The sequence below is a fragment of the Sitophilus oryzae genome, unplaced genomic scaffold (assembly GCF_002938485.1).
Source record: "Sitophilus oryzae breed Bouriz unplaced genomic scaffold, Soryzae_2.0 scaffold_1440_pilon_pilon, whole genome shotgun sequence".
NCBI lineage: Eukaryota > Metazoa > Arthropoda > Insecta > Coleoptera > Curculionidae > Sitophilus > Sitophilus oryzae.
In genome coordinates this window covers 5,266,399-5,287,860 of record NW_022146105.1, presented here as the reverse complement: position 1 = coordinate 5,287,860, position 21,462 = coordinate 5,266,399, and the positions used below count along the sequence as shown (strand labels likewise).

Genomic DNA, 21,462 nt, shown 5'->3' with positions numbered 1-21,462 from the left:
ACCATTAACTGCGTGTTGTCGAATTGATTGAAGATTTCCAATAAATCAATAAGTCCTTTTCAAATTCCTGAAGTTCTTGTAATTTCAAATTAAAATTAATAATATTTTACTATATGACAACCTGTTCTTATTGGTCTGGACTTTTTTTTATTTACAGGTAAATAGCAATATCAATATAATATAGTCGTAAATTTATGAAAATTTCAGTATTTTTAGTAAATTTTATGTAGATTTAGAATATATACAATATACACCTTTAAAAGTTTAAATATCTTGGTTTTGTGAGAAAATTAATTTTTTGGTCCCTTGTTTTGAGCTATTTTTGATGATATTTAAAACGTCTCCAACATCCATTATTGTTCGTTTACGACTATATTGACCTATATTTTGTTATTCTACGCCTTTTAATTAGGAAATAACGGCAGTTTTAACGAAATCGTTGACATGACGAAAATCCTCAATTTTCACGATTATCTGTATGGGAAAAAGTCGAAAAAATGTCCATTTTTGGTTATTTTTTACTCATTTTCAAAGGTCTTTGAAAAAGAGTAATCAAAGGCATAAAATTATGAAAATTTCAGCATTTGTAGGAAATTTTATGTAGATTCAGAATGCATACACTATTAGAAGCTTGGATATCTTGGTTCTGAGATAAAAATTTTTTTTTGGACCCTTGCTTGAAACGTCTCCCACGTATATTACTGTTCTCGTAAGCTTTTTAATTAATAAATAAGAGCAGTTTTTATAAATTCGGAGACACGGCGAAAATGACCAATTTTCCCGACTATATGTATGGGTAAAAGCCGAAAAATTAAAATTTTTGGCTAATTTTGAAAGGCCTTAGAGACATAGTAAACATAGTTATAAATTTATGAAAATTTTAGCGTTTGTAGGAAAAAGTAAATGTTTTTTCTTTCTTTAAAAACAATTAAAAACATGGAAAATGTTTCGTCGCCTAAATTATAAAAGCCGGTATAATAATATTTTATGAGCGAATAACGTGGAAAATCGAGTTTTAAACGACCCAATCAATTATTAGCGAGCTGAATGAATATTTTAAGATGGAAAATTTGTTTTAAAGTGCTAACGGTTAATTTTAAATTTTCGCAAATCGAATCATCCTACGCATGTAATGTACGTTCTTTTTCTCATTATAATTTAATTTGGTTATAGAAATATGTATATAATACTCATATAAGCTCATCAATATATGCTCAGTCAGGGGGTACTTAAGAGTCAATTTCACTAGTCCGAAAAAGTAGCAAAATAAACGTTCGGCATTTAACGTTTTATGGAAAACTGGAAGGAAACTAAAGATAAAGGATTATACTATATCCGTATTGAAGCACATTTTTAGACGACTTCTTTATTGTTAAGATTTTGATGGTCAAACATCAACAAAATATTCCTTATGTTTGGACTAAATTTTCTCAAAAATAAAGACACAATTTTAAAATTCCGTTACAATACGGAAATAGATTGAAGTTTTGTGATTACGGTGATATATAATTTATATGGTTTTGTGACAAATTGCTCGCTATTTTATGGCAAATGCTGAAGCTCTGCAAACCTTAATCAAGCCTTAATCAAAGCACGGGTGTTTGGAACTTTGGATGTGGCTTAATACGACAGGATTGGGCTAACCCATATAACACACAATATCCGCAGGATATTCATAGAATGTCGGAATGTCCCATTATAAGATCATCTTATACAGACATCTATAGGATATCCTCCAGACATCCTGAAATCCTGTAGATGTCTCAGAATAGAATATCCTATGGATATCTTTGTCGTATATCTAATGTACATCCAGCTGAGATATCCAAACATGCTCATGATAATAAAATATCCTAACAATATCGTCTAGATATTTAGGAAAAATAAATAATGTACTACCTACTTTTTATATTACATAAAATGCAATAAACCATACAGATAGATATAATATTACGTCAAGGCAACAAAATATCCTGTTGGTATCTTCTGGATAATCTGGATATTTATGAGCTTGGCCACTCCCAGTAATACCGAGAATTTAAAACGCCCGCGCAAAAAATTTCCCACAATCCATCTCGACAGTTGTTTGTGAAATTAGTGAAATTCGAGGTGAATTCGGTCGTTTGTCGATGTTGAATGGGCTTAAAAATGACTGAAACTAACAAAACTGGTTGAGTTTGACTTAGTTTTTTCTTATACTCATAGTTCTAGCCTTGTTCTAGCAGAAATTCTCTCCTAACCTCAACTAATGTCGAAAAACGACGAACGACTCAGGGTCTGAATGAAATTTTGTTGGTGAAAATTTGTTGAAAAGCGCTTGTTCTTTATCCCTAAACGCATTTTCGTGTTTGATCTATTCAAACGGAAATCCTATTTTTGTGTTTAAATTTTGAGTTTCTGGAATGTGTGGTGTTAGAAATTATATAAACTAAGGATGAAGTAAGTATTGTCAAGTAACAGTCCTCATATAATGTCCTAAAAATATTCTATAATGCTCCCAACATCATCCTTGTATTATCCTAGAAATATCCCAAATAATCGTAAAAGGCTTGCCTAGGGATGTCTTGAAGATGGCTTTTTTTGTCCCATCTGGATATCCCATAAATATCCTCCTCTGGTTTTTGGTGGGAAATTCCTAAGATATTTACTATATCCTTGGTATATAGGATTGTGTTGTGTTATATGGGAAGCTTTAGGCAGATTTCTGAAATATAATATATATTTCCTTTGGCCTCACACCCGGTTTACCCGAGCGTAATAGACTCTTAAGTTGGTGCTTAAAAGCTCAAAGGCATCGTCGACTGATTTTTTCTGTGACCGAGAAGCCTGATAGTTGATTCAAGAATCTCGTTACTTTGTTGCCTCTTTACTTTTTGGTTGTCGTTGTTAAATGAGATTACAATTCTTCTTCATTGCGTTCTATAGTGCGCTGCTTACGGATTCTGTATGTTTATCCCCTTTAAGTTTTCATGGAAATATCCTAGTACCTTTTGAGTTGTCCACCCGGTTTCCTCTTACCGTTCACAAGCTCACTGGCGGTTTTTTTACATCCTGCATACGTAACCAACCCATCTTAAGCGGGATTTAGTAATCATGACTTCAGCCCTCTCGCAGCTAGCTTTTTTCAAGGACCGATACGTTTGAGACATTGTGGTACCATTTGATTCTTAACAGTTGTCTAAAGGAGGGTCCACATTTAATAACATGTTATATAACATTGCTATTTAACAAGCTACATATCACATGTTAAAAAACCGGGAGCCGTCCACATTATAGTTTTCGTAATCATGAATCGTTTTGGTGAGAAAGAGGTTCAGCTCGCAGCAGCGGCGTGTGTAATTATTTTTGAACAATGAGAAAGAAAGTCGAGAAAAAAAAGCGGTTTTGAGTCCGCCATAACCTACCAGCAAGATCTAGATATAGTTGAACTCAAATAGCTTATCTTTTCAATACTTGCCTCGGCTGTTTCTCATGGTGTGTTTCTGTCTTTTAAAAACATTAATAACTTAAAAGCAAACCATTTTGAATTATCCCCTTCACCTAAGCCAGTACCTGATTTGCATTTCTTTTGTTCCCTCTGGAACAGACCTATTAGATAACGCATTTTTTTCTCAACTTTTTCTCTTTCCAAATACATACTATGAAATGAAGGTCGCTGTCATTTTATATGGAAAATTATATGGGGAATGTCATCGATTGTCATGTCCAAGCAAACTGGACGGGAGGCCGACTGGACGCAGTTTTTTTTTCGATCATACGGTATTATTGACCCGTAAATAAACAAACCAATATCAGCTCACCACACTTCAAGATTCGCAACCAAACCACACTCACAAGATTCTGGCGCGCACGTCCCTGAAAATATGAGCGGCTAAACTAGAAATTTAGCAAGTGTGGACGCGTTGTTTCATGTTACAATAGCAGTGTTGCACAACATCTTTTGATCTTTACCGACTACAAATGGATAACATCTAGCAAGTTATACAGCATCGAAATTTGCTAAATATGACTAAAAAATATGTAACATGTTATATAACTTTGCTATATAGCAGGTTTATATAGCAAGTGTGGACCGTCCTTAAAGCGGCCCATACATTATCAAACAAATTGCGCAACGCAGGCTGTTGCGCAACGAGTTGCCAATGTATGATAGTGTTTGATGCGTTGCGCAAATTGTTTGATGAGTTTCAAGAATATTTGAATTCTTTTGTGCAACAGGACTGTTTGCGCAACGCGTTTTGTAGTGTATGTGTGTATGCGCTTTGGTGTGCAATATTTTAGTTCTTTCATCCAAATTCTTTGTTTTCTTTTTTGTTTTTTGGTATCATCGACATCATCTAGGGTATATAGGATAATAATTGACGCAATGGCAATTGAGGACATGATTGTTTCTCAAACAATGCACAACTTTTAATAAAAAGTTTGATCAAAATTTTACTAAGTGCATGGGTGAGGCAGTTGTGCAACGGAACGTTGCGCATCGCTTTGTTGCGCAACTTGTTTGATAGTGTATGGACCGCTGAATCAGTTGTGCAACGCAACGTTGCGCATCGCTTCGTTGCGCAATTTGTTTGATAATGTATGGGCCGCTTAAGGTATCTCTGTACGGCATCCAGGTTTCGCTTCCATACACTGCAAGTTTCGTTTTTGTGCTCAAGTCATGTCTGTAGAAAACCCTGTCCTTTAATTTCCAGAATGCTCTAGAGGCGCTGCTAATTCTGTGCTGAATTTCAGAGTCGATATTTTCCGGAATCAAACTGCCGAGCTAATTAAATTCCGCTACATATTCCAATAGTTCTTCTCCGATTTTTATAGCTTTGTTGTGATTTTCCGGGGGAGTGCACATTATTTTAGGTTTATCGATGTTCAGCTTAAGGTCCAAAGCCTCGCATGCCTAGGTATATGTATTCAGCATTTCTTGTAATTGCTGTAACGTTTTTGCAACTAGAGCGCAGACATCAGCGTATTGAGCGTATTGAGTCTTTTTATATTGAACAGACCGCCGTCGTATCTGTATCTAATGCCCATTTCTCTTTCCTTCAGTTTCCTGTCAACTATAATAGAAAGCGCAGACAAGGGAACAAACACAGGAGAACATACCCCTGAATATTGAGAAAAAGAGAACTATTATCAGTTTTCTAGATAGTCTTCCGTTCTAAGTGACAGGCAAATCGTACGGTAAGACTTTATGTGTAGATGCGACTTTACACAATAGCATTATTGGTGAAAAAATTATGATTTTGATTTAAAACCGATTTAAATCCTCCGGAAAAAATATAATCCATTTTTCGGGGGTCAAAAACCGTTAAGACATAATCTTCCCTGGTTAATTAAAAATTATTTGTCAATGTATTTAAATTCGATGGGACAGCGCGTGTAAAACCTATTACGGTGAACTTGTAATTGGAAAGTTTATAAATCCCGATATAATAAAAGGGTTATGGCAAGGGTTATAACAACGTAATCAAATTTTCCAACTCCACACTTGTCTTTAATCGAAAACACGTAATTGTCATCTGGGTGTTATTGTCTATCGAGCTGCAATTTGCTAGACCAGGTTATTTAATTGCATAGTTTAAATTTTAGCTTTGGCCTCGAATTATCCATTTAAAATTATTAAAATAAAGATTCCCTATTATATAATCAAAAATCAGACGCTATTTTAATCAAATTATACATATTTCGTTTCTAGAAATATATAAAAAAATAGTGTGTGAGGGTAAGAGAAAATATTTTATGATGTTTTTTAAAGCCCTTAAAGTAGAAAAAGGTGAAAATTCGGTGACGTTATTTTTCCCACGTATGAATATTGATTTCCCTTCTTTTATTTGACGACTAAAAACATTTCCTAACAAAATTTTCTCGCCAAATACTCTGCATATTCTATTTAATAGCGCTCAAGAAAAACTAACGTGGCTTTGCAAAGTAACCAAACTCTTTAAGTATATACAGGGTGGTCCGAACTGTATTCCGGAAACTTCGTCAGCATATTCTGCAGATAAAAATAGGTAAAAGAGTCCTTATAAATGTATGCCCCAAAATGCTTAGGTTCGGAGATACAGGGTGTAAAAGTTTCATATTAATCTCGATTTTTTCTAAATAATTTATGAATTAACGTCAATTTTTGGATGAAAATTGGTGGTAAGGAATTTTTTGACATGAGAAATATGATTTTGATGTCAATATGACTCCTACTTGTAGAGGGCGCCACCTACATATTTTTAACTGGTTAAAAGAGTAATAACTTTTCGTCTGTATCTATATAAAATTAGTGAGTAAAAAAATATAAATTTACGACATTTTTCACATAAAAAAGATCTCTTGGTAAAAATCGCTACAAGGAATGGTTCTCGAGATATTTAGAATCAAAATTATCAAGACCTATCATCATTGACATAAATTAAACATGTTGACTAACAGTTATTAAACTAAAATCATAAAATTGAAATGTTTTTGTGCCAAAAGTTCAAAAGAAACTGTTTTATCATCATTTTTTCATTAATCATTTTATGATTAATTTAAAAAAATAAACATTTTCCAAACTTATTATTTCAGTCAAATAACTATCTATTCAACGTGTTTATTTTTTTGTCAATAACAACATGTATTGATTATTTCCGTTCCAAATATCTTGAGAACGGTTGTTCGTAGCGATTTTTACCAAGAGACATTTTTTACGTAAAAAGTCACGGAAATGTACATTTTTTACCCAGTAGTTTTATACAGGTATACGAAAAGTTATTACTCTTCAAAACAGTTAAAACACATGTAGGTGGCGCCCCCTACAAATAGGAGTTATATTGACATCAAAATCAAATTTTTCATGTCAACAAACCTCCCGATACTAATTTTCATCCAACTATTGAGGTTATTTCAGAAATTATTTGGAAAAAATCGAAATAAAAATGAAACTTCTACACCCTGTATCTCCGAAACTGAGTATTTTATGACATACATTTATACGAACTTTTTTTACTTTTCTTTTATCTGCAGAATATGCTGCCGAAGTTTCCGGAATACAGATCGGACCACCCTGTATAAAAAAAACATGATTTTTATTTCAGTTAAAATGCTTGGACTTTTAACTGTGTTACCCTGTTATTTACAAGAATTAGCATAAATTAATTTAATTAGTGTCTTTGGCTTTTTCTTTCTTCTTTTGTGTTAGTCCCAACCACCTTTTATGTAAGTAGATAATCCTATTCACCCCAACTTTTCTGTTCCTATTCCTGAAAAAAGTGACCCTTTCAGAGATCCGAGACCTACTTTCTCTATACTAAGTGGGAGAAGTTTCCATGTTAACATAACATTCTTTTATCATTTCATATTGATTATTTTCGGGTTCGCACTATGAATATATTTTACTAATTTAAAGTCAAGAATAACTTTGGTCAGGTCAAAATTGCATGTTTCAAGTAATATAAACTTTATACGCAGCATTATTATACGGAAAGTTTTAGTTAAATGGACAAATTAATGGAAAACAAATGTTCTATTTGAATTTTGGCTAGGGAATAGCAGCTTGGTGTCAACTCTACCTTTTTTTTTTCATCTTTTGAGAGTATTTCCAGTTTGATTTTATAGAGGATTTCAAAAATGGCTTGATTTGAACTTACCAAAGTGCAATTCCGTGGAGCTATTTCCTGGCACGAGGCTGTTCTCTTCTGTTAAGTTGTTTTTGGAAGCGTCGTTAAAACTGGGCCCAGGAGGTGAGGCTGCAGACTCTCGAATATATTCATTTTCGGAGTCGTAAGTGTCGAATTCATCGCTGTCCTTCTGGCTATGGCCCACCTCGTCCGGTTCCAGTGGTCCTTCATATTGGTCTTTGAGCACACGCCTCGGCACTGAAAAAAATCAGGGCTATTGATTACAAAGAGCGCTTCGAATATTCTTTTACTTCTGTTTAGGGTCCGTGAAGATTTATTTCGCCAGATTCTCTGTAATATTAGAACGGGGAGACGGTGGAATTAAGCGATTTTTGCCAAATTGCGCTTTATATCGGAGAACGACCGATATATGTGCCGACGTAAACATTTATGTTTTTTTTTCATGTGTTTCCTGAATAAGGTTCATCCCTTAAAGACAATTTGGCAAATTTTTAACAAATACTGAAATTTCTATGCGAGCTTTCATTTTTTTATTGGGGTCGATAGGTTTCTGGCAGTATATCCTTTACCGAATAAGTTTTTTCTGTTTTCTTTGTCATCGAATTTGTTTTCCAATTACTGGAGATCCTTAAGACGCGAAGTTCGAATGGACAAATCGTTCGAGCTACACAAGGCGTAAACTTTCATAAAATTAAACGCAACTTTCTGAAATATGAGAGATTTATTGCGCGCTGTTAAGACATCGGGTTGTTTCAAGAGCTCTCCGGTCTAGACAGATAAAGAACTTTCTTAAATAAGTTTATAAAAGTAAAAAAAAATGTGTCAACGCCCTGTCAGTTTGTTTAATTAGACAACGATCGCAAATGACAAACAAAAACGAGTTTTAATTAAAATGTAACAAACGCCAGTTTAACACTGAAAAAAATATTGTTCATAATATTAATGAACATTGATTATTAACTGTTGTTTCATTGGGACAATAATTTTTTTCATTAATATAATGATTTGTTAATCATAGATCGATGTCCGATTTATTAATACTATGAATCTAATTTCATCAATATAATGAAAATCTGGTTATTAAAGTAATGTAAGATTTTCATTAATATAATGAACGCGTTCATTGTCCCAATGAACGTTAATCCATTTTATGGAAGAAAAATGGTACATTTAATACAAAACAAAAATGGAACAATTTTAAGGCTACTTCTCTTGAACTTACGATCGAGATACTTTTGGAAAATACAAAGTTTTGCCTTCCTAATTTTCGTTCTAAAAAGATATAATTGGTATCATTGAATAAATATTTCTTAAAAAGAACGAAAAGTTAGGCATCAAAACTTGTATTATTTCCTAAATTCGTTCATAAGAAGAAGTTTTATCTAGCACAAGATGTAGATATATACGAAGCAAAATACATACGTATACACGCGGTAGTCACAACTGCAATGTATAAACATAGTTTAAACGTAATACACAAGTACTGTGTATCCTACGGCACACTGTGTATCCCTTACTTTGTATATACGTAAATGCTATACTGTGGCTATATTGTGAGGCGGACGTTTAACCTTTGTGCATACGTGTTGAACTACAATGTGTAAACGTAGCATATTTACATCGGGGTAATTGTGTCACCCTGTGTCTACATCTAATAATGTAAACACATCGTAAATGTGATTTGATGTGCTGTATGGGTTATTGGTCTTCAAACCAGTTAAAGAATATGTAGGTGGCGCCCTCTACAAGTAGTAGTCATATTGATATTAAAATCAAATTTCTCATGTCAAAAAACTTCCAAAACCAATTTTCATCCAAATATGGACGTTACTTCATAAATTATTTGGAAAATATCGAAATAAAAATGAAACTTCTACACCCTGTATCTCCGAAACTAAGCATTTTAGGATATACATTTATACAAAGTTTTTTACTTATTTTTATTTGTAGAATATGCTGCCAAAGTTTCCGGAATACAGTTTGGACCACCATGTATTTATTTGATTAGGGTTGTTAATATTTATCGCAGTTAGGGGAGCAGAGTTTACTTTATGCATATTAAAGATAAAGAAATCTATCGATTTTGAATTTGCCAGAACTAGATACCTTATCCACTTACTTATTGCAAATTCATTGGCATGCCGTGGTGTTTCGAAATAGGGAATTGCTATATTACCATCGAGTGTGATGGATTCGTTCGATTTTGCTCAGTTGGAGATTACTAGGACTTGATAGATTTTAGAAAAAAGCTGGAATTTGGCGGAAACGGCGAATTTTTCAACTGCTTTAAGCGGGACGCGCTCAAATATTTACACAAAAACAAAAAACCACCCCTTAATAGAGGTGGGAATTCTAGTTCCTTGGGAGGAACTAGTTCCTTAGTTCTAGTTCCTCCAGAGGAATAGTTCCTTGAACTAGGTCTTTAGTTCACAATAGTTCCCGACTAACATTGACATCCCCCTTGCTTGCTAATGCGTTTCGTTGTCAGTCAAAACTATTCACAGTATGATCTGTATAATTTTTATAATGTACGGAGATATAACGAGACGTGTAATTGTGTATGTTAAAAACATATAGGTAAGTTTTATAGCAGATAAAAGAAAATAAAAAAAAACTCAAATAAGAATTTAAAAAACTATATCACAAATCAATTGGAGCAAATTTTACAAAAAATTGCGTTTTTCCTCACATCTTTTTTCCTCAAGCTTTTTGTTTTTGTCTAAAAATTCAGAATATCTACTTCGTTTTATAAGATATTTCTTAATTTTAGGGACCTAAAGTGAACCATTCCCATAAAATATTTAAAAAACAAACTAAAAATCAAAAACAGTATCCACGACAATTTTCTGTGGTAATTACGACGCGCCGGCTGCGGCTGTGGCAATAGACAAGGCCGAATCCATCGTCGTCGCCTTGTATTATATCTCGGATCTGCCGACTGATAGATTCCCGTGAACTAGTCTTTTAATAGTTCCTCTATGTCCGGATCCGATAACATACAGCTGGCACTCCCCACGCCTGCCTAGCATCAACCGCGCTGGCTGATCCATAGGTAAACTAGTCTTTTATTTAGTTCCTCGAGTTCCTTTAGGTCCGGATCCGATAACATACGGCATACGGCTGGCACTCCCCACTCCTGCCTACCATCGAGCTACGCGCGCTAGCCGATCCGTCGCCGTCGCATATTATTCTATATCGGTCACAGTCTCGATTCCGGAACAGGTCCTGAGGAACTAGTTCTTTGGGAAACCAGGAACTAGTTCCTTTCATTCCGGGATAGTTCCTTTCATTCCTCGGAATAGTTCATTGGAACTAGTTCGTTCACGAACTACACACCTCTACCCGCCCCTTAATGAGGCTGGATCATTTTGCCAACAGTTTTTTATGCTTTATTTCCTTGAAAGATGATAAAAATGACTTAATTACAAAAGTATTGGCAAAAGTATAGTTATTAATTAAACTAAGTTTGGCTAATTAATATTTTTGTTTTCGAGACCGCTTTAAATGCCAGTGTGAGCCGAATGTTTCTCAAGCAATTATAAACAATGGTTTTAATACTAGTTACATCTGTAACCCAATAATAGCTGAAAGGAATATTCGTTCAGATAACGATATTTGAGTACGAATTTATATCGTATCAGGAACTATAGGTTCCCCATTGTTTTCGAATATCGATTTTTGTATTCGAATTCTCCTTCACCGACCGCACTAAGTTTAGTTACATATTAACTATAAAGTTCTGCCTATCGATTTCACTCATTGTAACGTATCAATTAAAATTTAATTAACCTTGCTATATGCTTAGTTTATTGGTGATGTATACTGTATCATGTTTTTATTTTATACCTATAAGTATTATTATATAGTTGTTAAAATAATAAAAACACATTTATTTTTATTAAATCGTTGGAAAAACCAGGAAAGCAAATCAAGCTAACAACAAATGTTGCTGGGAATGATAAAATAATAATTTCTGGGTATTGTTATTCAACAACGATAAATATTGAATTTTACTACAATCTTAACTTGCGTATTATACTGGTATATGTTTTTTTTTTCAATGGCGTACATGAAATATTTACGTATACAAACGTTAAAATGACGCAATTTATGTGTAGAATATCTATTTTGAATTTCAATTTTTGCGAAAAATGGATCATATTTTGAATAAATCAGGTCAAACTATTGGGGAAGTTTGATATTCGAATGGGGTTTCGCGATTTTGTTCGGATAAATAAGTGTACGGAATAAGAAACATATTTAGACTTACCGCAAGTATACACTACTTTCAAATACATCCTAGATTGAGGTTTACAGGGACTGCCGAAAGTGCTGATGTCGGCTGCCAGTTCGCAAGTCCTCTTTCCATGGCAAAGATTCATAACAGTCTCAGTGGCATAACTTGCAAGACAAGCTGAAATTAAATTAATCTGTCTTTTGTCGCCTTTTTTTCTTAATTTGAAACAATATTTTTTAGGAATAAAGACTTTTTTCGTGTTCTTTCACCAGTCACTCACGCCAAACCCTCATTAAACCTCCCTTGACAATCTTTAATCGATTTAAAGAAGAACACGGGATTCTTCTCTCAATACTCTACTTGATTACATTACATTATTGCTAAGAAAATTTGTTTATTCACTGGCTATACTAAAAATAGAATTTTAATTCGAATATTTATTTAAAAAAAGCAACGCTATAACAGACAAAAATTTATTTGATATTTTTTCGTATAAAACGAAACTTTTAAAAATTTAATAGATGAAATACAAATATGAAACAAGTTTTAATTGAAAGGTTAAATCAATTTTGTTTACCCACCAAGCAATATCGACTGCAATACTAACTAGAGCTAGGTATGAGAATTAAAAAATATGTAATATCAACCAAAGTAATCAATCTTTTAGACAGAACCTTGATGGTTTTGAGAGAGGTCCTGAAAGAGACCTCTTACAGGCTAGATAGTATGAATTATTTTATTAGCCGCTCTAAGAAAAATATTAATAGAGCTCAAAAACGCCTGAAAATTACAGAAATTTTATATATTTTCAGAAACTGTTCATCACTGAGATATAATGTTGATAGTTTTAAGACAGGGACCGGGAGAGGTTTTCAACAGGCCAGAAAGTACGAATTTTTCTATTAATACAGGTCAGAAAAACCTGAAAATTACAGAAATTAGTATAAAATTTTATATATTTTTAGAAATTATCCCTTTATGAGCTAGATTATTGATAGTTTTAAGAGAGTATACTGAGAAGAAAGAAAGTACATTGTTCATAAAAGTTTGGTGTGATTACAACATCGTTAAAAGCGACTTAAGACCCTAAAATATTAAGCAAAGTCCTATAAGTTTAAAAAATGCTACGATTGCGTCCTTAAGTACGGCGTAATGATAACGAGATTCCTTATCAGTGAAACGATCGTCTTGAAAATGTTCTTGCTGGAACATAATCAGGGTTTAAGGATAATGCAAGTCAGCAAGTAAAAACTTCCCAAATTACTATAACAAAAACTAATACTATTCGTATTTTTGACCACTAGAAAGGAGATTACCTTCAAATCAATTTTTAAACACACACGCTTAAATTTGAACTGTTCAGAGAACGAAATATTCTATCCACATCATACAGAAAAATGAAAATGCATAAATAAGGAAACTTTTTTCAGCAATTTTATTTTAAAACTTTTAATTGAGTCAGTTAATTCAAAACTTTAATTACACTTTAATTATTTTATACTTTAGTGGAATTTCCTGTTTTTTTTCAGCTGCTAAATAAAGAAATAGTATTTTTTTTAATTTAGTTTGAAATATTATAAATAGGAATAGTGTATGTTATTAATTTTCGGATACAAATGAAAACAGACAGTTTGAGAATGTAGGGAGAACTGCACGAAAATTAAATTTACTGGGACTTCGCACATCACTATCATGTTCTAACATAAGCAAAGACGAGATAAAATCTAGATATTCTCCATGTATCACAAATGATTAACTTAACTATGAAGATATCTTTGTTTCCGTCTAGAATATCTAGTTCCACATCCTTTTACGACAGTGAGACAATGCACCACTGATACAGTTTATATTAATCTTGCCGTTATTATTAGTAATTTGGGTAAGGAAGGAACTTTTGCTAAAGTTCCCTCCAAAATTATTTATATAATAATCCCTATACGTACCCAGGACCGGGTCTTCTTCTAATTTAATTTTCTTTAATGATAAATAAAATGCCTTTTCAATGAGTCAAAGTTTACCAAACTTTGTAAAAACGACTAGAAAACACAGAAAAAAGAAATTTGCCTGTTCTAAGTAAAAAAGAGTGGGTCACGGACCCCAATTTTTCAGCAGTTCTTAACTTCAACAGAAAGTTGCCCAGCAAACAAAAAAGTTTGACATTTCAGGGCAAAAAGCTCACCGTCGACAAAATAATATAAATAAGCATGTGTAAACACAGCATTTTATTAAAAATGGCAATGAATACGAGTTAGAGTCCTGAGGGAGACCCAAAAAAATCCTTTACACCTACTAACCGACACGAATTTCCATTTGCGGCAAACGTTATTAAAAAAAACTTTTCTGCAGTTAAGTTCGGTAATATGACTTTAAAATCGTTGCTGTTGAAAAAGTTTGCAGCCGTGGAAATCGTCCAAAATAAAATATTCCAAAGTTTATTTTGTCTTCGCCTGGAGCGCATTGCAAAAATAGTTTTTACTTCAAAGCAAATGGTTCTTTTCTGTCGGGGGTGTTTTCTTGAATAATTTACAAGTTTTAACAAGCCAGATTTCGACTGGCACAGTCGAAATCTTTCAAATCCTCACTGACTATTGCAGAGCAAACATAAACAAGCCTCCTACGTAAGCTTTACGTCTTACAACTTATTACGAACTTATGCCTTTTGCAAAGAAATATAATATACGTAGTTTAATTTATAGTTACTTGTTCTCTCAAATTTTTCACATCATTAAAATGTATAAAAATAGTACCAAAGTGTTAAAAATCAATATTAAAATTATATGTTCTTGTAATGGATGTAATATATTATAATATATAGTATCCAAAAATAACAACCCTGCGGATTAAGGAGAGCAAGTTTAAATTCAGTCGATCTAAAAAGGAAAATAATTTATGTTTTAAGGTCATGAACCTTCTAGCACCCATCGAATATCTCCGGTCCATTAGATTAAGGTTCACTGAGAAGGGTTAAGTACACAATATTTGATAAGTTGGATCCCATTAGATATTCTATCACAAATGGTTAGATATAAATTTGACAGCTTGAAAAACTATTTGGTAATTCATATTCCGAGTGTTCAAAAAGTCTTTATTGCTATTTTTGGTAGTATTAAAGGTGCGTTTGAAATAAATCCACCTGTTTATTTCTTGTCCAACATTGATTAAGTACTTAAAACAATATTAATAATGATCAGAACAATCTGAAAATTACAGAAGTTATATAAAATTTAATACGTTTTCAGAAACTGACCATTTCTGAGCTAAAATGTTAATAGTTTTAATACAGATTCTGGGAGAGACCTCTAACCTCTGACAGACCAGAAAATACGAGTTTTTTATTAGCATCTCTAGCCATAGAAATATACTAATAGAACTCAGAAAATGTATAAAATTTTATATATTTTCAGAAACTGTTCATCTCTGAGCTAGAATGTTGATAGTTTTAGGACAGGTCCAGGGAGAGTTCTCTGACAGGCCAAAAAAAACTAATTTTTCTATTAAGAGCTCAAGAAAAATATTAATAGAGCTCAGAAAATTCTGAAAATTACAGAGAACGGATAAAAATTTCTATATTTTCAGAAACTGTTCATTTCTGGACTAGAATGTTGATAGTTTTAAGACAAGTCCAGGGAGAGGCCACTAACAGGCCAGAAACTATTATATTTTTAAATTACAGCTCCAAAAAAATATTAATAAAGCTCAGAAAATTATGAAAATTACAGAAATTGTGTAAAATTTTATATATTTTCAGAAACTGTTCATCTCTGAGCTTCAACGTTGATAGCTTTAGGACAGGTTCAAGGAGAGACCACTCAGAGGCCAGAAAGTACGAATTTTTCTATTAGCAGCTCTAAGAAAAATATTAATAGAGCCCAGAAAATTCTGAAAATTACCGAAATTGTATAAAATTTTATATATTTTTAGAAACTGTTCATTTCTGGGCTAGAATGTTGATAGTTTTAGGACAGGTCCAGGGAGAGTCTACTAACAGGCCAGAAAGTACGAATTTTTCTATTAGCAGCTCTAAGAAAAATATTAATAAAGCTCAGAAAATTCTGAAAATTTCAGAAAATGTATAAAATTTTATATATTTTCAGAAATTGTTCATCTCTGAGCTAGAATGTTGATAGCTTTAGGACAGGTTCAAGGAGAGACCACTGACAGGCCAGAAAGTACGAATTTTTCTATTAGCAGCTCTAAGAAAAATATTAATAGAGCTCAGAAAATTCTGAAAACTACCGAAATTGTATAAAATTTTATATATTTTTAGAAACTGTTCATTTCTGGGCTAGAATGTTGATAGTTTTAGAACAGGTCCAGGGAGAGTCTACTAACAGGCCAAAAAGTACGAATTTTTCTATTAGCAGCTCTAAGAAAAATATTAATAAAGCTTAGAAAATTCTGAAAATTACAGAAAATGTATAAAATTTTATATATTTTCAGAAACTGTTCATCTCTGAGCTAGAACGTGGATAGCTTTAGGACAGGTTCTAGGTTCAAGGAGAGACCACTGAGAGGCCAGAAAGTACAAATTTTTCTATTAGCAGCTCTAAGAAAAATATTAATAGAGCTCAGAAAATTCTGAAAATTACCGAAATTATATAGAATTTAATATATTTTTAAAAACTGTTCATTTCTGGGCTAGAATGTTGATAGTTTTAGGACAGGTCCAGGGAGAGCCTACTAACAGGCCAGAAAGTACGAATTTTTCTATTAGCAGCTCTAAGAAAAATATTAATAAAGCTCAGAAAATTCTGAAAATTTCAGAAAATGTATAAAATTTTATATATTTTCAGAAACTGTTCATCTCTGAGCTAGAATGTTGATAGCTTTAGGACAAGTTCAAGGAGAGACCAGTGACGGGCCAGAGAGTAGGAATTTTTCTATTTGCAGCTCTAAAAAAATATAATAATAGAGCTCAGAAAATGTTGAAAATTACAGAGAACGTACAAAATTTTATAGATTTTCAGAAAATGTTCATCTCTGAGCTAGAATGTTAATTGTTTTAAGACAGGTACCGGAAGAGACCTCTGACAGGCCAGAAAGTGTTATTTTCTATTAACAGTTCTAAGAAAAATGTTAATAGGGCTCAGAAAATTTTGAAAATACAAAATTGTATAAAATTTTGTATAATTTTAGAAAATGTTTACTTCTAAGCAAGAATGTTATTAGTTTGCATATAGGTTCCGGGATAGACAGTTTCACAGCTTGAAAAATTATTTAGTAATTCATATTTTGAGGGTGTTGTATGTGGTCAAAAAAGTGTTTATTGTTTTTTTTTATATATCTAAATGTGTGCTATAAATAAATCTACATACTCTCCTCCGGTACACCTTGTGGCTGAGGACACTGTATACTCTCATATTGAGTTCTTCCATAACTGGCACTGTATACAGCCACTCTGGAGTTGGGATTGCACTTGAGTGTGACCCGTTCATTTTCGCAGGCCACTTTGCTACGGAACTCATCTGAAAATTTACATTTAATGAGAATTTTTATCTGGAGATTGGTCGAAATTGAATTTATCGATTCCATTTTTTAAATCCAGTAATTGTTCGGCATTAAAAAAGGCATACGTTTTAATGAAATTCCTCTATGTTTTTATTAAATTTAAAACTTTCTTTCGCCCCATTGTTTTGCAGGATGAGAAAATCGATAACATCCTGGAGTGTGTCATAGAGTAGAGATATATAATAGATTCGATGCGAGATACGGTATATTATAAGACGTGACAAATGACACCTAACTGATAATAAATTTAACAATGAATGATTCCTCACGTAAGATAAAGGATATATACTGGCCTTATGCTGGTTAGTTTTATTTCAGTATAGAATTATCTAGAATCTATGAAAGGTAAATACACTCAAAGGCATGAAAAGCGGGCACCTTAAAATTTTTATGTATTTTAAGGTTTTATACAGGGAGGTCCGAACTGTATTCCGGAAACTTCGGCAGCATATTCTGCAGATAAAAATAAGTAAGAAAGTTCCTATAAATGTATCTTTTAAAATGTTTAGTTTCGGAGATATAGGGTGTAGAAGTTTCATTTTTATTTCGATTTTTTCCAAATAATTTCTGAAGTAACGTCAATATTTAAATGAAAATTGGTGTCTGGGAGTTTTTTGACATGAGAAATTTGATTTTCATGTCAATATGACTCGAAGAACTTTTTATTTTTTTTAAATGAATTATAAATGTTTCTTTGAAAAAATGATGATAAAAAAGTTTCTGTTGAACTTTAGACAAAAACATTTCAATTTTATGATTTCAGTTTAATAACTATTTAGTTAACATATGTTATGTTTAATTTACGTCAATGATGACAGGTATTGATAATTTCGATTCCAAATATCTCGAGAACCATTACTCGTAGCGATTTTTACTAAGAGATCTTTTTTACGTAAAAGGCGTCGTAAATGTATATTTTTTTATCCAGTAGTTTTATACAGGTACGGACGAAAATTTATTACTCTTCAAACAAGTTAAAAAATATGTAGGTGGCGCGCTCTACAAGTAGGAGTCATATTGACATCAAAATCAAATTTCTTATGTCAAAAAACTCCCAAATACCATTTTTCATCCAAATATTGACGTTACTTTAGAAATTATTTGTCAAAAATGAAAATAAAAATGAAACTTCTACACCCTGTATCTCCGAAATTAAGCATTTTCGGACATACATTTATACGAACTTTTTTACTTATTTTTATCTGCAGAATATGCTGCCGAAGTTTCCGGACCATTGCAAGCTGCCGATATTCGACAGCTTGCAAAAACTGGCAGAAAATATTTGCGAGAGTGCAACTACTCTTTTCCTTAAACTATGGTTTTACTTTGATAATATGTACTCACACTGGGTTAGAGAACGTTTAGTTTCAAAATATATTAAACTTTAAAATGCATAAAAAATTTAAGGTGCCCGTTTTTCGTGCCGGTGAGTGTAGATGTGGTAATTTACTTTGCAGAATTTACTTAACAGAATCTGCATTTAATATTCTTTCAGACCTGAAATAAATCAAGAAATCGATCGTTACGACTGATTGACAAGGCCATTAAGAACTAACTGCAATTGGTTTGAATAAATTTAGCGATCCTGTGTAAGACTTAGGTTCTCCCATCGAATTACATTACCAGAATAAGGAATTTTAAGTCACGGACCAATTTCTCCCCAGGATTTAGGTTCAGTTTCCACAGTTAGTGTATGTCTGTTTAATTCCTTTATCCTACCAGAAGATAGAGCAACGGATTTTCTACCATAAACAGTATTTTAATAGTAACCAGAAAATGTAATGTCCCTAAAATTAATTGAAAATGTTAACTAAACATCGGAAAGCCTACGTGAAAATTTGACTGCCATGCCGCTCTGATATTTTAAATATAACTAATCAAATGTTTGGCTTGCTGGTATAAAAGTGATAAAACGGCAAAGGAAAAGCTAGTTTTCATGGAAATCGAGACTCTATTAAAATTTAATTTCGAACAGGGCATAAAAAACGGCAAAGCTCCGAAATGAAGTATATTGGAATGGTTATTAAAAAATTCCGCAGATGTTGTGCAGGTTCAAACGGCTTATGTTTTAAACAGATGCCTTCATTTCGGCCTAGGGATGTAGTTTTCTAGAATCAAAATATCGATTTACTCTACCTATTAGTCTATCGAGAATATCGATATCGCTAATTTATAATATTTTACTCATCAAATACACAATATACCGGGTGTTCCTTAACGACATGCTAATATTTAAGGTGGTGATTCTTGGACCTATTCTAAGAAAAACAACCTTTATATGAAGATATGTCATCTGAACATCTTACCTTTTTAGATACAGGGTGGTAAAATGTTCTAATATTTTTTTCAAAATATCTCTGATGTTATATTCGATACGCGTCTTCCATGCATCAAAATGCTTATTTTGATATACCAAAAAAAATTGTTTTATTTCTTAATTTTCTTCATCAGATTTTCAGCGATTTGACCCTGAAGTAAACTGACTTTATTTTTTTAAGCAAAAACTCAGGAGATAAAAACTATTTAGAAATTAATGGAAATATTGAAAAAGAAGTCAGTGGTGTACCATCAGTTTTTCCTCCAAAAATATTCAATGTAAAACCCGTATGGACGGCACTGGTTGAAATAAATAATTTTCTTTGTACACCAAAAAAGGTATTTTGATACATAAAAGACGTATATCAAGTTTCATAAAGAGATCTATAATAAAATCAGAGTTATTATCAAAAAAAAAATTTTAAAAAAATTTACCATATACCTGTATCTCAGAAATTAAGATGTTTAGGACATACATGCATATGAAGTTTTTCCCTTAGAATATTCCCCTTAAATACTAGCATGTCATTAAGGAACACCCTATACAGGGTGGTCCAAATTTACTCGGGAAACCACGGCAGCATATTCAGCAGATAAAAATAAGTAAAAAACTTCGTATAAATGTGCGTCCTAAAATGCTTCGTTTCGGAGATACAGGGTGTAGAAGTTTTATTTTTATTTCGGTTTTTTCCAAATAATGTCTGATCTATAGTCGATATTTGGATAAAAATTGGAGTCTTTGTGTTTTTGACATGAGAAATTTGCTTTCGACGTCAATATGATTCCTACTTGTAGGGGGCGCCAGCTACATGTGTTTTAACTGTTTTGAAGAGTAATAACTTTTCATCCGTACCTGTATAAAACTAAATTTCTACATATAAAACTACATTTGTAAAAAATATGCATTTCCGACATTTTTTAGTGAAAACATCTTTTGTTAAAAATCGCTACGACCAAGCTGCAACCGTTCTCAAGATATTTAGAATGGAAATACAATGTAAGAGTCAAATTAACATCAAAATCAAATTTTTCATGTCAAAAAACTCTCAGACATGTTAGTTCAGAAAAAACCGTAATATGAATAAAACTTATACACCCTGTATCTCCGAAAATAAGCATTTTAGGACATACATTTATATGAACTTTTTTACTTATTTTTATCTGCAGAATATGCTGCCGAAGTTTCCGGAATACAATTCGGACCACCCTGTAGATGAATACGTTCCAATGCAAATACATTAGTCGACTTGAAAGGACGTCAATTTATTCATGCATAATTATGTTTTTTTTAATGAAATGAAAGCATGGGTGGTTAAAAGTAAACCTTTAGGCTATGACAACTAAAAAGGGTGTATATTACTTACAGGGTCTACATTTGTATGCGACCTCAACATATTTCGGTATGCCTGGACAAGGGTCTCCACCAAACGTTGTCGGAGATGTTTGGAACTTGCACTGTCTCTTTTTCTGGCATGCCTCGATAACGGTCTGTAATAGAGAATACTATACCGTCAGTTAGATCGGCTGAACTTTTTACTTTGCGATTTTTCATTGTTTCATTTGTCTGTGTGTTTTTTCGGTAATTTCGTAAAAATTTTGTTGCGGATGCTGAAAAAATGAAATCAATTAAAATGTTCGGAATTTTTTTTTTCATTTATGTCGAATCCATATTTTGGTGTTAGCGTTTATACATGAAACGTTTCAATATTACGAAATTTTGCTGTTATATTAAAATATAGAACTCAAATGTACAAATAAAAATACCCATACTTTTAGCAGGTTTAAAAATTTATT

At 32.6% G+C, this 21,462-nt stretch overlaps 1 protein-coding gene across 2 annotated transcripts in view; it reads right to left on the bottom strand.

Annotated features, from left to right (window-relative positions):
* Window positions 1–21,462, bottom strand: part of LOC115876906 (protein eva-1-like) — a 66,637-nt gene that overhangs the window by 10,823 nt on the left and 34,352 nt on the right. The window contains exons 3-6 of one of the 2 annotated variants that reach the window (XM_030892949.1): window positions 21,033–21,156; window positions 17,160–17,309; window positions 11,878–12,021; window positions 7,617–7,844 (exon numbers count right to left, since the gene is read on the bottom strand). In XM_030892949.1, coding sequence (XP_030748809.1) covers window positions 7,617–7,844; window positions 11,878–12,021; window positions 17,160–17,309; window positions 21,033–21,156 — 646 coding nt within the window. Of the gene's footprint in view, window positions 1–7,616; window positions 7,845–11,877; window positions 12,022–17,159; window positions 17,310–21,032; window positions 21,172–21,462 lie in introns of both variants that reach the window. The other variant, XM_030892948.1, reaches the window with a different exon arrangement.